Source organism: Myxine glutinosa, chromosome 14, assembly GCF_964187855.1.
Source record: "Myxine glutinosa chromosome 14, kmMyxGlut1.1, whole genome shotgun sequence".
NCBI classification, from domain to species: Eukaryota; Metazoa; Chordata; class Myxini; order Myxiniformes; family Myxinidae; genus Myxine; species Myxine glutinosa.
Window position 1 is genome coordinate 43045539 of NC_136274.1, and position 17391 is coordinate 43062929.

The 17391-nt window shown below is 48.1% G+C and overlaps 1 protein-coding gene and 1 long non-coding RNA gene across 2 annotated transcripts in view; one reads left to right on the forward strand and one right to left on the reverse strand.

Moving 5' to 3' along the window:
• The window catches only part of LOC137439715 (uncharacterized), a 53444-nt gene that overhangs the window by 28157 nt on the left and 7896 nt on the right, over positions 1-17391 (forward strand). The window lies entirely within an intron of this gene.
• Positions 3263-17391, reverse strand: part of ALOX5AP (arachidonate 5-lipoxygenase activating protein) — a 36393-nt gene continuing 22264 nt past the window's right edge. Inside the window, exons 3-5 of the mRNA XM_068135750.2 lie at positions 15455-15525; positions 4663-4744; positions 3263-4545 (exon numbers count right to left, since the gene is read on the reverse strand). Coding sequence (XP_067991851.2) covers positions 4383-4545; positions 4663-4744; positions 15455-15525 — 316 coding nt within the window. The 3' untranslated portion in view covers positions 3263-4382. The remainder of the gene's footprint in view (positions 4546-4662; positions 4745-15454; positions 15526-17391) is intronic.

A 17391-nucleotide genomic window follows, 5' to 3' on the forward strand; every position in this document is an offset into this window, starting at 1 on the left:
TTTCCAACCAAGTAAATCAATTTTTAACTTTCCAACCAACTAAATCTATTATTAGCTTTCCAACCAAGGTAATAAATTGTTAACTTTCCAACCAAGGTAATCGATTTATTAGCCTTCCAACCAAGGAAAGAGATTATTAGCTTTCCAACCAAGTAAATCAATTTTTAACTTTCCAACCAAGTAAATCGATTATTAGCTTTCCAACCAACTAAATCTATTATTAGCTTTCCAACCAAGGTAATAAATTGTTAACTTTCCAACCAAGGTAATAAATTGTTAACTTTCCAACCAAGGTAATAAATTGTTAACTTTCCAACCAAGGTAATAAATTGTTAACTTTCCAACCAATGTAATAAATTGTTAACTTTCCAACCAAGGTAATCGATTTATTAGCCTTCCAACCAAGGAAAGAGATTATTAGCTTTCCAACCAAGTAAATCAATTTTTAACTTTCCAACCAAGTAAATCGATTATTAGCTTTCCAACCAACTAAATCTATTATTAGCTTTCCAACCAAGGTAATAAATTGTTAACTTTCCAACCAAGGTAATAAATTGTTAACTTTCCAACCAAGGTAATAAATTGTTAACTTTCCAACCAAGATAATAAATTGTTAACTTTCCAACCAATGTAATAAATTGTTAACTTTCCAACCAAGGTAATCGATTTATTAGCCTTCCAACCAAGGAAAGAGATTATTAGCTTTCCAACCAAGTAAATCAATTTTTAACTTTCCAACCAAGTAAATCGATTATTAGCTTTCCAACCAAGTAAATCGATTAATTCGCTTTCTGACAAAGGAAATAGATTATTAGCTTTCCAACCACGTATATCGATTATGAGCTTTCCAATGAAGTAAATCTATTATTAGCTTTCAACCAAGTAAATCGATTATTAGTTTGTTTCCAATGAAGTAAATCGATTATTTGTTTTCTAACGAAGTAAATCGATAATTAGCTTTCCAACCAAGTAAATAGATTGTTTGATTTTCAACCGAGGAAATTTGCTTTCTAAAGAACGAAATCGATTATTAGCTTTCTTACCAAGTAAATCGATCACTTACTTTCCAACTAAGTTCTCTAAATCGATTATTAGCCTTCATCCCAAGTAAATCGATGATGGCTTTCCAACCAAATATATCGATTACTAACCTTCCAAACAAGTAATTCAATTACTAACTTCCTAACCAGGTATATCGCTTATTTGCTTACCAACTTTACCATTTTTCCTATTCGATGACACCAGGAACCGCTAAAGCTCGAGGGCATACTGCTTCATATTCGCATGACACACACACACACACACACACACACACACACACACACACACACACACACACACACACACACACACACACACACACACACACACACACACATGCATACCTACACATACACACGAGACACACACACACACACACACGCATACACACACACGACACATATACATACCGACGCATACACACACACACACACACACACACACACACACACACACACACACACACACACACACACACACACACACACATGCATAAACACACACACGCATATACACACGCATATACACACACACACACACGACACACATACCTACACATACACACATGACAGGCATACACATGCACACACACACACCACACACACCACACATACACACACACATATATATAAAGCCGTACACACGACACACATGCACACACAACACCCCCACACATATACACACCATGCACACACACACACACACACATGCATATACACACACACACACACACATGCATATACACACACACACACACACACACACACACACACACACACACACACACACATATATAAAACCACACACACGACACACATGCACACACAACACCCCCACACATATACACACCATGCACACACATACATGCATATACACACACACACACACACACACACACACACCACACATACACACACACACACACACACACACCACACATACACACACACACACACACACATATATAAAACCACACACACGACACACATGCACACACAACACCCCCACACATATACACACCACGCACACACATGCACACACATGGATGGACGCATCTCCTTTTAGCGATATACTTGCAAGGTACCCACACGTACTATGCACGGGTAGGAGGATAAAAGCAAACAAGCAATTTGTAAACGGTGAATGCTAAACCATGGAACCAATAAATTCCACATTCCTGTGCCACCTTCAGTCGAACGTCAGACATGGACATAGATATTGAGATATTATCAAACCGGCCCTTTGTCATCATCTGTTTACTTCCGGATTTGGAGCAGGTCCGTATCGTCAATTTCAAAATCATAATTTTATTGAGGAATTTTTGAAACCTCATACCTACCTTACGACACCAGCTGGGACCCCAAAACGTTCCACGCAGAAGGTTGTTATATTTCCTTTTACTAAAATATGAAACTGTAATGGTTACTAAAGACTGACCTGCCCGTCATGTGACCAGATCCTCAGCTCTGATTGGTGTACGTTTGTGGGGACATACGGGCAGACAAACGCTGTTCTAGATGGCATTGCCTTACGGGCTACACCGCCTTATGGGCTACAAATAGCATTATATAAAAAAAGGAAAGTGACTAAATAGATGAAGGAGAATGAAGAACAAGTAGATGAAGTGGAATGAAGAACAAGTCTTTCTTGTGAAGGCTCATGTTAATGGCTAGATATAACATTTTAATTCACACCTGTATTTATTATTAATTTATAATATGATTGGAAGATTCAACAATTGAGTGGATGTGATTTTTTAAAATCTCTATTTCCCAGAAGAGGGAAAATATGATGCCAGGTGTTCATGATGGACATTTATCCCCACGCTTTTGGAAGCTATTTTATTACTTAAATGTATCCCCAAACATTTCTCAGACATGCATGGACCGATTTTCTTCAAACTTGGTACAAAGACAACACATGAGTATACATATGCAGAACATTTTGTTTAGTCATCCGACCAGAAATGGCCGACTGGCAGCCTTGAACTCCATGGAGCAAAATTACTAAAACCACGGTGGGGGCTGTGACATTTTGCGTCTTTTTCTTCTTGTTCTTCCTGTGAGTCACTTGTTTTCATCGTCCTCGTCATGCCCAGGACGTACAAGAGCAGGACCAATCATTAAACTTGAGCTAGATAGGCCTATCATAATCAGGCTTTTTGACCAACTCAGTGTTCATTGCCTGAAGTTGAATTAAAGTGAACACAAAAAAAAAACTCTGGAGTTTCAAAAATAGTTTTTATTTTTTGAAAAGAAACCCTAGGCAAGTATCCGGTGGTAGATCAGCTGCCAACTGCTGGAGCTCCAGGGGACAGCTGGCTTCTCATGAGAACACAGCTTTAAGGCCCATCTTTACCCCGTGCACACAAAGTGAAAAGCGGGCTTAAGCAATATTGGTTCACGTCTTTGTCTGTCCGGCCGTCTACAAACGTTAGTTAACGATGGAGGAACAACTTTGTTAAACGGAATGTTTTATTTTGAACACAAATAGGACCGGAATCAGAAAACAAACCTGCAGTTTAACAATACTTTGGCTCTGAATTCGTCCCAAATGTGTAAACACAGAGGAGCTTTTTTTTTTTTTTTCTTTTTTTTTGTATACAAGATCGAGGCTCGTGAAAGAGCTAACATTAATCACACAGAAAGACAAACCGACACATAAAACATATAACATGGGGAGCGGTAGACAAGATGGGGCGAGAGGGGGAGGAACACAAACACAACATCTGAGAGCAGGGACATCGAGAGATCTGTGGGAGGGAGAGGGCTTTGGGGGGGGGGGGGCATGGGAAGGTGGGGTGGGAGAGGTATAAAACATACGGACACTGAAATCTCTTTACTCTGTCTATCTGATGGCAGTCAAACAAAATTGAAAATCATTCCAAACAGGAATCTTACTGTTTTTAGGGATATTATAAAGGACACAAGCAACAGCCACAAATAACTAATTTAACGTGTTAAATAAGGTGGTGTGTAAATGTTAAGACGCTACATGAATGGCGGCGAACTTCCAGAATTTTATTTATATGACCTTTAAAATCATTATTTTATTTCAATTTAATTATAGACTTAACGCTGCATGGGGTAAGGTGCTCTATGAACTCTAGTTTAAGAAGCTTTTACACCAAAATAACTATATTATTCTATTTATCCTCATGTTGATGTAATATTTGAAGAGTTAACGACCCTGAATAATCACATTGAACTGTAGGTTAAATGCAAGAATCTTTTAAACATGAAAAAAAGGAAGCAACTTAAAACTTATAACCAATTTACAAGCTGCATGGGTTCCCTTAACACAATCATTCCATGAACGTTTTTATCTCCAGAATATAATTTTCAGACGAACAGCAGAACAGCTGGTGCAGCCTGGGCGATGTTTGCAACGTAGTCGTCGAACTCCACACCGAGGAAACGTTTCAAACAATGGTTGAGTAGGCCAATGGCAACAAGTCCAGAAAGGGTCATCATCGTTCTTTTGGCAAAAAAAAATCCTGGTGGCCTGGAAAGTACGCATATCAGAAAGTCAAATTTGTTTGGAACATTTAATGCAAGAAGTAGTAGGGAATATTAGCGCTTTGGGAATGCAAAATATTTCGTAAATTATTTTATGTCTCACCTGCAGGTGGCTGGGCCTAAGTAGCCCTTGACGTATCGCTGCCTTGCAAACAGGTAAAGCAAGCCAATTGATGCTGCCCACACTATAAGTCAAACACAAGCAAAGTACATAATCATCAAGTATTGATTCATTCTTTCATTCGTTGATCGACAAAAATCCTTGTAAAATTTTCACAAAATGGTCTAGCACTGCTTCTTCTGATCAAGGATAATGATAGAATGATTCCAGAATATGTGGGTTCTAATGCATGACCAGTGACAATAAAATTGTCGGAATCGGTTCAGGGCATGCTGAACGCTTTGGTTGGAAGAAGCCTACGCATGTTGCTCAATCTCCCCTAAAAAAGCCGACGCATGTTGCTCACTCTCCCCTTAAAAAGCCTACGCATGTTGCTCGCTCTCCCCTAAAAAAGCCGACACATGTTGCTCACTCTCCCCTAAAAAAGGCGACGCATGTTTCTCGCTCTCCCCTAAAAAAGCCTACACATGTGGCTCACTATCCCCTAAAAGCCTACGCATGTGGCTCACTATCCCCTAAAAGCCTACGCATGTGGCTCACTCTCCCCTAAAAAAAGCCTACGCATGTTGCTCGCTCTCCCCTAAAAAAGCCGACACATGTTGCTCACTCTCCCCTAAAAAAGGCGATGCATGTTTCTCGCTCTCCCCTAAAAAAGCCTACGCATGTGGCTCACTATCCCCTAAAAGCCTATGCATGTGGCTCTCGCTCTCCCCTAAAAAAGCCGACGCATGTTGCTCACTCTCCCCTAAAAAAGCCTCCGTATGTTGCTCGCTCTCCCCTAAAAAAGCCTATGCATGTTGCTCGCTCTCCCCTAAAAAAGCCTACGCATGTTGCTTGCTCTCCCCTAAAAAAGCCTACGCATGTTGCTCACTCTCCCCTAAAAAAGCCGACACATGTTGCTCGCTCTCCCCTAAAAAAGCCGACACATGTTGCTCGCTCTCCCCTAAAAAAGCCGAAGCATGTTGCTCACTCTCCCCTAAAAAAGCCTACGCATGTTGCTCACTCTCCCCTAAAAAAAGCCTACGCATGTTGCTCGCTCTCCCCTAAAAAAAGCCGAAGCATGTTGCTCACTCTCCCCTAAAAAAGCCTACGCATGTTGCTCACTCTCCCCTAAAAAAAGCCTACGCATGTTTCTCGCTCTCCCCTAAAAAAGCATGTTGCTCGTTCATGTATCAGGAATAAACGACCTCGGCCGAGCGAAGATTCAGTGTCTGCCGACGTATCAGCCGACTTGCACCTGGTTTGATAATAGCATTTCTGCTTCACCCTCATGTAACACACAGCAGCAAAGGCTTTCTAGATTACCATGAAGTGATGTCTGCTATGGTTATTACTGTGATTTGCCCAAATAATCAAGCAAATAGAATGTCATGTGGCATAGTTTATAACCCAGGCCAGAGTTTGCTTGTGGCAACATCATCACACCTTCCTGAATCTTGCTTTCTCAAAATGTGTGTATGGGTTGTTAGGTAGCCAAAACAGGTCCCTCCTACGGCCCTCTTATGGGCGTGAGACTTTAAAATGACGCCTTCAATGTTGGAGGGATGCAACATCTCAAAAACGTTTTTGTTGTAATATCCAGGCTTAATTAAGAATTTCCTTTCTCATTTTGTAGAATGTTTGTCATTCAGTTGTTAGCCCGTCCCTTGCACAGCAGGAGACGGGGTTTTGTAATCGTGTGTGTGTGTGTGTGTGTGTGTGTGTGTGTGTGTGTGTGTGTGTGTGTGTGTGTGTGTGTGTCTGTCCAAGCCGTAACGTTTTTACCATTTGAGCTATTGTCATCAAATTTTCATCAAAGCTTTATTATGATAATACAGAGAAGTCAAATTAATAATTTGGTCAAAAGGTCAAAGGTCAACGTCACCTAAAATCATCAATTTTCATCCGATTGGCCTGAAATTTAAAGAATTTGCATATTGGATCACTGACATAGTTCACCAATCAAAAGCTAGAAGCTGATTGGCTTTTTTAGATCAAAAGGTCAAAAGTCAAGGTTGTGTAAAATTGCCAATTTCCACCCAATTGACCAGAAATTTAAAGAATTTGCATATTAGATCACTAAATTGGTTCATCAATCAAAAGCCAGAAGCCGATTGTTTTTTTTTTTAGATCAAAAGGTCAAAGGTCAAGGTTGCTTAAAATCATCAATTTTCCTTTAATTGACCTGAAATTTTAAGAATTTGCATATCGGGTCACATAATTGGTTCACCAATCAAAAGCTAGAAGCTGATTATTTTTTGAGATCTAAAGCTCAAAGGTTAAGGTTGCATAAAATCATAAATTTTCATTTTGTTTTCTTTATTTTGAGCATACGGAAGAAGAAGACAACAACTGGTAACAATTGGAAGAACTGGAAGAAGAAGAAGACAACAATTACAAACGGAAGCAGTGACTGGCTTTGCATTTTCAGATGCTTTCTCGTTTTGTTTGGGTTTGATTACCCTTGGAGTCAGAGTTAATTGTTTAAAAAAAAAAAAAATGCCATACCAATGCAGAGACGGACATCCAAATGCATCAACAAATACCCCTGCCAAGAAGGTGGGGCAGGATTCTCTTGAGAGGAAAGATGGGGGCAACATACCCCCTGCACACACATGTCAAGATGGCCAGTCCTTCAGTTCAGCATATGAACATTTTCCAAATTGCCCGCTACACCATCACTCATAGAGTATTCGGTGTGAACGTTCAGGATACAGGACACGTAAACGGGGCCGAGGAGGTCGTACTAGGGGGTGGTGGTGGTCATCTTACCCCCAACGATACTCTATCTTTTACTGCGCATTGATCTTCAGAAAAGTCAAAATTTACAAATCCAACTTTAAGATAGTGGACTACTTTCGATGGCATAAGCTGTTTTGTCCATTAGCATGAATTTACAGGTACAACACAACTATTTATTTATATTTAAGCCGGTTTTACAGGGAAGAACTTTAACACCTGGAGTGTTTGGAACAAGTGGAAACCAAATACCTGCACAAACATAGTCTACGATTGCTGACAGGTAGCAATTGAAAGGTTTCTTTTCTATAATGCATCATTTGTTCATATACTTTACATGCATATTTGACCAGGAGTCATTTCCATGTTTAGTCTTCAGGTGAGGCTATTAAAGGTTGTAGCTGTGATGTTGATGAAGTTCCCAAAGTATGTTGGGCAGGAATTCGTTAATGGCGCCCCTGCCTGTTACGTTAGCTCGCCGACTCTGGACTGGACATCTCGTGTGGCGGCATTAGTTGGTGGACGTTAATGCCTAAGTCACACATAGGCGGATTTGTCGGCGACTACTGGCGACTGGAAAAATCGCCACCACCCGCCGACAATCGTAATGCCTAAGTCACACATAGGCGGATATTTTGGCGACTACTGGCGACTGCCGGTGATCAAGATTTTTCGGCGACCACTGGCGATTTCGGGCGGTCAAATATGGTCAGGCGGCAGTATGGCGACTGCAGGCGGCCACATTGCGACTGCATTGCGACGACGCCCCGAGTGGGATGGCGACTGTCGAAGATCGAAGACGACTGCATTGCGGATGCACGGCGGCAGCGTGGCGACAGTCTGGCGGCTAGATTACGACCGATGGCGGATCGCGGCGACTGCATTGGGGCCGGGTGGCGGTTTACTCCGCTGTCCGCAAGACTGCAATAAAACCGCCCGCGATTGGAGACGATTCACACAACTTTTTAAATCTTTATTTCTCTATTTTACATTTCCCTTTATTCATTTCAATGATGTATGACATGAAGCATAAAGATGTTTGATGTGCAATAACAAATAACAAAGATGTATCATTGTAATGTAATAATCAAACTTTTCTGCAGGGAGAGAGAATGAAAAGAAAGTCCAACAAATTATTTCCACTGGTCCCAAGTCCAATAAATAAAGTTTCCAAAGGACCAAAGTCCCAAAAATAAAGTTCGCAAAAGTCCCAAGTCCAAACAATAAAGCCATATCCTTGTCGGCACCACATGACCTCACTCCACGGAGACCCTCACACCATCCTGTCTTGCCATGGAATGGAGCTCAGCATGAGCCAGCAGTAGGTCATTCGCAGCAATATCTTGGTCCAGTGCTGCCAAGTCATTCAGAAGGACCAGCTTCATCCTATGTTCATCATCCATGATAGATGTTGGTAGAGAGACCCTTGGTAGACCTTGACCATACTGCAGTGAGCTGAAATGTCCACCCCTATTTATACCTGGCCTGAAAATCGTGGTATGTCGTAATGCAGTCGCCAGGCAGTCGTATCTCTGTCGCCAATGGCCGTAACTCCGCCGCCACTAGTCCTACTGCTGTCGTCGTCAGTCTCCCATAGCCGCAGGGGAGACGTGGCAGTTCTTCTGTAGTCGATATGCAGCCGCAACAGTGTCGGCCCGTAGTCGGGAAGATGCCGCAGGAAGGCCGTATGGCATTCGCATCTCTGCCGTGCTAGCTGGTGGGGCGATTGCGGAAGACTATGAGCGACTGGGTTGCGGCCGCTTTACGCTCTTATTACGGATACCGACGACAGCATGGCGGTTCCATCACGACAGCATGGCGGATTTTTTTCGAGTGCGACTGAGCGCGCCGTTTTTAAACATTTAAAAAAATATTTGGCCCCTTTGCGGCTCTTGCCGACTGCAGCCGACCTGGGGAGGATAACCACGACTACAGGCGACCGTCCATTACGGTTTCATTACGATTGTCGGCGGGTGGTGGCGATTTTTCCAGTCGCCAGTAGTCGCCGACAAATCCGCCTATGTGTGACTCAGGCATAATGAAACCGTAATGGACGGTCGCCTGTAGTCGTGGTTATCCTCCCAAGGTCGGCTGCAGTCGGCAAGAGCCGCAAAGGGGCCAAATATTTTTTTAAATGTTTAAAAACGGCGCGCTCAGTCGCACTCGAAAAAAATCCGCCATGCTGTCGTGATGGAACCGCCATGCTGTCATCGGTATCCGTAATAAGAGCGTAAAGCGGCCGCAACCCAGTCGCTCATAGTCTTCCGCAATCGCCCCACCAGCTAGCACGGCAGAGATGCGAATGCCATACGGCCTTCCTGCGGCATCTTCCCGACTACGGGCCGACACTGTTGCGGCTGCGTATCGACTACAGAAGAACTGCCACGTCTCCCCTGCGGCTATGGGAGACTGACGACGACAGCAGTAGGACCAGTGTCGGCAGAGATACGACTGCCTGGCGACTGCATTACGACATACCACGATTCCATGGCAAGACAGGATGGTGTGGGGGTCTCCGTGGAGTGAGGTCCTGTGGTGCCGACAAGGATATGGCTTTATTGTTTGGACTTGGGACTTTTGGGAACTTTATTTTTTGGACTTTGGTCCTTTGGAAACTTTATTTATGGGACTTGGGACCAGTGGAAATAATTTGTTGGACTTTATTTCCATTCTCTCTCCCTGCAGAAAAGTTTGATTATTACATTACAATGATACTGAAGGAGCTAGGGCTCCCACGTCGATCAGAAGAATGGACGCGACAAAAAGCTGGAATTCATCTGAGTTGCTTTATTGAAATCAAACACTCAGGCACTCTGAAAACCCGTTTATCGGTCAGCAATATATATCTATTAACCCAGGGGGTTTGCCCAGGCCCGGCGCCAGGGGGCGTGGCCCAGCGTCCTGGCTGCGGCCTGGCAAGTTGAGGGCGAGCCTGCCCGGGCATGCCCGGGCGTCCCGACCGAGGCCTGGCAAGTTGAGCGCGGGCCTGCCCGGGCGTCCTGGACGAGCCCGGCATGGTGATCGCTCCGCGTCCTTGATAGGTTCAAGGCGATTGTGAAACCCCAGCGGCAGCCGCTACACACGTCCCCCCAGAATCGACTTGCACCGGCAGGGTCAACTTGAGGGGGGTCCTGATGACCCGGCCGAAGCGACCCCTGGCGGGTCGTGGGAGGGGGTCCGGTGAGGTGGTGGGCGGTCGAGTGGGGGGCCCCGTGGACGGGGGGCGGCCTCGCCGCGGCGGAAGGGCCACCCGTGGTGGGTGGTCGACGTCCACGTGCGCCGGCTTGAGGCGGTCCACTGCAATCCGGTCCGACCTGCCGCCGATGTCGATGACGAACGACTTGTCGTCCCGTCGCAGCACCCGGAAGGGCCCGTCGTACGGCGGCTGGAGTGGCCACCGATGTGCGTCGTGACGCACAAAAACATACTCCGCTGTGCGGAGTGCTGGGGGAACGTAGGACCGGGGGTCACCGTGGTGGGATGTCGGCACGGGGGCAAACCGTCGGGCGGCCTCCTGGAGGTCCGAGCGCTGGTGAGCTGCGGACCAGGGACTGGTAGCGTCGGGCACGAATTCGCCCGGGACGCGTAGCACCTGGCCATAGACCAGCTCGGCGGTGGATGCCTGGAGGTCCTCCTTGGGGGCCGTGCGAAGGCCCAAAAGGACCCACGGCAGCCGGTCGGCCCAACCACCGTCTTGAAGGCCGGCCATGAGCGCGGCCTTCATGGAGCGGTGGAATCGCTCGCACAACCCGTTTGCTTGGGGGTGGTAGGCCGTAGTACGGTGGAGCTTGACCCCCAGGTTGCGGGCGACCGCGCCCCACAGCTCGGAGGTGAACTGTGGTCCGCGGTCTGACGAGATGTCCGCCGGTGCGCCGAAGCGGGCGACCCAGGTGGCGATGAAAGCCTGCGCCACGTCGGCGGTGGTGGTGGAGACGAGGGGAACGGCCTCCGGCCACCTGGTGGTCCTGTCCACCATGGTGAGCAGGTGTGTGAACCCCCGTGACGGGGGGAGGGGGCCCACCAGATCCACGTTGACGTGGTCGAAACGTCGTTCGGGCACGGTGAAAGGTGCCAGCGGGGCCTGGGTGTGTCGGTGGACCTTGGCCCGTTGGCAGGCCGTGCAGGCGCTGGTCCAATCGCGGACGTCCCGACGAAGGCCGTGCCAGACGAAACGCGCCGACACCAGCTTCTGGGAAGCTTTCCGGCCCGGGTGGGAAAGGCCGTGGAGGGAGGCGAAGATGCGGCGTTGCCAGGTGACGGGCACGATGGGGCGAGGCTGGCCTTGGGAGACGTCGCAGAGCAGGACAGTGTCCGCGCAGGGGATGTCGGCCAGGCGGAGGCCCGTGTCCGCCGCCTGGAGGGCTTGCACCGTGGTGTCGGTGGTTTGGTCCGCCGCCATAAGCGCAAAATCCACGCCCAGGTGGACCGCGTTCGCGCTGGCCCGGGAAAGACAGTCGGCCACGGCGTTGTTTTTGCCGGCGACGTGCCGGATGTCCGTGGTAAACTCCGACACAGCGGAGAGGTGGCGCTGTTGGCGGGCCGACCATGGCTCCGTGACCTTGGCCATGGCGTAAATCAACGGCTTGTGGTCGACGAACGCCGTGAAAGGTCGGCCCTCCAGGAGGTGGCGGAAATGGCGGACGGCCAGGTGTAGACCGAGGAGCTCCCGGTCAAACGTGCTGTATTTGAGCTCGTTCGGCCGGAGCTGCCGGCTGAAAAAAGTGAGTGGCTGCCAAACCCCGTTCACCCATTGCTCATGGACGGTGCCCACCGCGTAGTCGGAGGCATCCGTGGTGAGGGCGATGGGAGCGTTGAGCACCGGGTGAGCGAGCAGTGTTGCGTCGGCGAGGGCCCGCTTTGAGCTTTGGAAGGCCGCATCCATTGCTGCGGACCAGACGATGTCGTGCTTGGCCGGCTTGCCCCGGAGGGCTTCGTAGAGGGGCCGCATGAGGTGAGCAGCGCGGGGCACGAAGTGGTGATAAAAATTCACCATTCCCAGGAATTCCTGCAGGGCCTTTATGGTGCGGGGACGCGGGAACGTGGTGATGGCCTCGACCTTGGTTGGCAGCGGCACGGCCCCGTTCTTGGTGATGTGGTGGCCCAAAAAATCAACGGCCGTCGTGCCGAAGTGGCATTTGGCCGGGTTGACGATGAGGCCGTGCTCGCTGAGGCGCTCGAACAGTGTTCGGAGGTGGAGGAGGTGCTCGGCCCGGGACGTGCTGGCGACGAGGATGTCGTCCAGGTAAACGAAAAGGAACGGCAGGTCACGCAGCACGCCGTCCATCAAGCGCTGGAACGCCTGAGCCGCGTTCTTGAGACCAAACGGCATCCGCAAGAATTCGAATAAGCCGAACGGCGTGATGACTGCCGTTTTAGGGACGTCGGCCGCCCTGACAGGTACCTGGTGATATCCCCGTATGAGATCAATTTTCGAAAAAATGACCCGTCCCGCCAGACGGGCGGAGAAGTCTTGGATATGCGGGATCGGGTACCTGTCGGGGGTGGTAGCGTCATTCAGACGGCGGTAGTCGCCACACGGGCGCCATCCACCCCCCGGCTTTGGCACGATGTGCAGTGGCGAGGCCCACGCGCTATCGGAGCGCCGCACGATGCCGAGGTGCTCCAACGCGTCGAATTCGGCCTTCGCTACGGCGAGCTTGGCTGAGTCGAGGCGGCGGGCCCTGGCGTAGACCGGCGGGCCCGTGGTTGGTATGTGGTGCTCGATCCCATGCCGTACTGCGACGGCCGAAAACGTCGGCCGCGTGAGGGCCGGGAACTCCGTGAGCAGGCGAGCAAACTCGTTCGCCGCCGGGACGGTGCATGCCAGCTCGGTCGGCGCGGAGCTGCTCAATGTGCATACCAGGGAGCTGAAGGTTTCAGCGTTGATTAAACGACGCCGTTGGACGTCCACCAGCAGTCCGTGTGCGCAGAGGAAGTCGGCGCCTAGCAGAGCCACGGGCACGTTGGCGGTTACAAACGTCCAAGCAAAGCGTTGGCCGCCGAAGCAGAGGGTGACGTTGCGCGGGCCGAAGGTGCGGATAGTCGATCCGTTGGCCGCAACTAAGGAGGGGCCGCAAACCGCGGATTGCCTGTCCTGGTCAGAGGCGGGTATGACGCTCAGTTGGGCGCCGGTGTCGCACAGGAAGCGCCGTCCGGACGCTTTATCCGTGATGAACAGTAAGTTGCCCGTATGGCCGGCGCTCATGGCTGGTAATGAACGCCGGCCCGGCCGTTTCCCGGCCTGCCGAAGGTGCACGGGGGTCGGCATGTCCGGGCCTTTTGTCCGAACCTGGCATGATAGTAACACCACGCTTGGTCGGGTGGAGGTGGTCGGCACGGTAGAGCGGCCGCCAATTGCGTCGGCAGTTCGGCCGTCGACCGTGCCGGGTGCTCGGGCGCCATGGTTGTTGCGTCGGACGGCTGTGGGTCCCATGTCGCCGCTGCGATGCGCCGTCCTGCAGCGGAGATCTTGTCGGCTTCTCTGGCAAGGGCCCGGGGATCTGTGATCGTCGTGCTTGCCAGGGCGAGGCGTACCGGGTTAGGCAGCTGACGGAGGAACAGCTCCCGGAACAGGAATGCCGGAGAGTGCTCGCCGAGCAGTGAAAGCATGTAGTCCATTCGCTCGGAAGGGCGCGTGTCGCCGAGCTCAGGCAGTTCGAGCAGGCGCCGTGCGCGTTCCGCCGATGGGAGGGCGAAAGCATCGAGGAGAAGCTGCTTAATCGCGCCGTATTTGTCAGCGGCTGGCGGGCTTTCGAGGAGGCTCAGGGCGCGGGCTGCGGTAGCCGACTCGAGCGCAGCTACCACATGGTGGAAGCGGGTGTCGTCGGCCGTGATGCCTCGCAGGGCGAACAGGGACTCCGCCTGTGCGAACCAAACCGCAGCGTGAGCCTCCCAGAAGGTAGGCAGTTTAAGGGCGACTGCCGTGTCCATGTCGATAGGTCACCAATGAAGGAGCTAGGGCTCCCACGTCGATCAGAAGAATGGACGCGACAAAAAGCTGGAATTCATCTGAGTTGCTTTATTGAAATCAAACACTCAGGCACTCTGAAAACCCGTTTATCGGTCAGCAATATATATCTATTAACCCAGGGGGTTTGCCCAGGCCCGGCGCCAGGGGGCGTGGCCCAGCGTCCTGGCTGCGGCCTGGCAAGTTGAGGGCGAGCCTGCCCGGGCATGCCCGGGCGTCCCGACCGAGGCCTGGCAAGTTGAGCGCGGGCCTGCCCGGGCGTCCTGGACGAGCCCGGCATGGTGATCGCTCCGCGTCCTTGATAGGTGCAAGGCGATTGTGAAACCCCAGCGGCAGCCGCTACAATACATCTTTATTAACTTTCATATTGTACATCAAACATCTTTATGCTTCATGTCATACATCATTGAAATGAATAAAGTGAAATGTAAAATAGAGAAATAAAGATTTAAAAAGTTGTGTGAATCGTCTCCAATCGCCGGCGGTCTTATTGCAGTCTTGCGGACGTCGGAGTAAACCGCCATCCGGGCCCAATGCAGTCGCCGCGATCCGCCATCGGTCGTAATCTAGCCGCCAGACTGTCGCCACGCTGCCGCCGTGCATCCGCAATGCAGTCGTCGTCGATCTTCGACAGTCGCCATCCCACTCGGGGCGTCGTCGCAATGCAGTCGCAATGTGGCCGCCTGCAGTCGCCATACTGCCGCCTGACCATATTTGACCGCCCGAAATCGCCAGTAGTCGCCGAAAAATCTTGATCGCCGGCAGTCGCCAGTAGTCGCCAAAATATCCGCCTATGTGTGACTTAGGCATAACGACCCCACCATGTCCTTGGCGAAGCGTAGGCGAGCTAACGCTGGCACCATGAACAAATTACAAATTCCTGCTCTAACCTACAGTGGGTGCTGGATCAGAGGTCCTCAGCCAAAGAATCTGCTCACAGCCATATGCTGCATTCAAAAGAAGAAGAAGAAGAAGAAGGCTATACCGTCAGCCCGCACTGCCAGAGTGGGTTGAGATTTTGGATCTCTTGCTTGTGAATGTTAATTATATCTTTCTATCAGAGACAGAGTAGAATATCAATGCACATACCTTGACTGGTAAACAAACCAGCGCCCCAGAGCAGGACCAGGAAAGTTGAGTAATACTGTTGCAAGTTCTGACTGCACACACAAGCAACACATGACCAATACATTAGCTTGCACATTGCACCACATCAGATGTTTCGATATGACGTACCACACGCTATGAACAAATAGCACTTACACGAGCCTGGACTTAGTATACAATAAACAAACAAGAAATATGTCGTGCATAGCACGATACTTGCGAAATCCCTAAAATACATTGTTGACCTATGATGACATAAAAAATAATTGGTGGTTGAATTCAGTGACCTGGTATGCAAATCCTCTTGAAATTTCAAGTCAATCGGATGAAGATTGAGGATTTCAGAAATTTGGCCAATTTTGACAATTTTGGCCTATGTTGACCTCAGAAATAGTTGGGGGTTGAATTCAGTGACCAGATATGCAAATCCTCTTCAAATTTCTAGTCAATCACATGAAAATTGAGGATTTTAGAAATTTGGCCTATGTTGACCTTTTGGCATATGTTGACCTATTGACCTTTTGACCCCAAAACAATAGGCTTCTTGCTTATGACAAATTCTACCATTTGGTGAAGTTTCGTGAAGATCGGTTTAAAATTGTGACCTGTAGGCAAGTATAAGTGAGCGGACAGACGAATACACAAACACACAAACCGGAGTGATCAACATACTTGACAAAAAAAAACATATTTTTTTGCCAAGTAATTTCGCACAAGACCAACCAATATACTTGAAAAATCTTCGATTTTCGCAAGTAGAAAACACATGCGACGTTAGGGGGTCATCAATTTGTAACATACACCAATGTGGCGGCATGTTTTTTTAGTTGCTAGCATGGCTAAGAATTTGAGTAAATGAATTAAAGTTCAATAATGCGTTTGTTTTCGGTAATTGGTAAGCCAGTGGAGTGTTGCTTTTTCAGGCACATATTAATGATCTTGTGCTTCTTGGTCATTCTCAACATGTTCAGCTGTGATCAAATATGGGCATCACGGGGCCAAAACGAATTTACTCTTCCACGAGTTATACGACGTTAACATATCCCATAACCTGTGGCCCGCGATCATTGATGTGGTTCCCCGGTGCATTTAATGGTGCGGTAGTTATTCATTTTCATTCCAAGCAATCATCATTGAGTGGTTGGAAGAACCATTACTGCTTGAGCAGAAAGTTCAGATAGTTATGTCTACATAACAGCCACAGGTGTTGAGTGATTCCTCCTCTTTATTACTCGGCAATTTTTTTTTTTTTTTTTTTGCAAATATGTTGATCACTCCGGTTTGTGTGTGTGTTTGTTTGTGTGTGTGTGTGTGTGTGTGTGTGTTTGTTTGTTGGTTTGTGTGTTTGTCTGTCCGCTCACTTTTACTTGCCTGCAGGTCACAGTTTTTAACCGATCTTCACCAAACTTAACCAAACGTTAGAGTTCGTGGTCCGACAAAATCCTATATATTTTTGAGGTCAAAAGGTCAACATAGGCCAAAGGTCAACCACTTTTTTTTGAATTTCTAAAATCCTCAATTTTCATCCAAATGACTTGAAATTTAAATAGGATTTACATATTGAGATCAACATAGGTCATAAGGTCAAAGGTCAACGACTTTTTTTTACATTTCTAAAATCCTCAATTTTCATCTGATTGACTTTAAATCTGAAGACAATTTGCATATCAGGTGACTGAATTCAACCACTAATTATTTTTGAGGTCAAAATGATGCTCTACTGAGCGGCATTCTACTTTGTACTGTTTTGCAAAGTGTCGCTCTATGAGTGATTTTTCATCTCTTTGTTCATACTCTTCCGCAATTAGAAATGACTCATCAGTGATGCCATATCATACATATCATTAAAAGTTTATGCCTGTGTTAATTTTACATGTTAGAATGCATTTAATGCATTTGAAATTACATTATGTAAACAG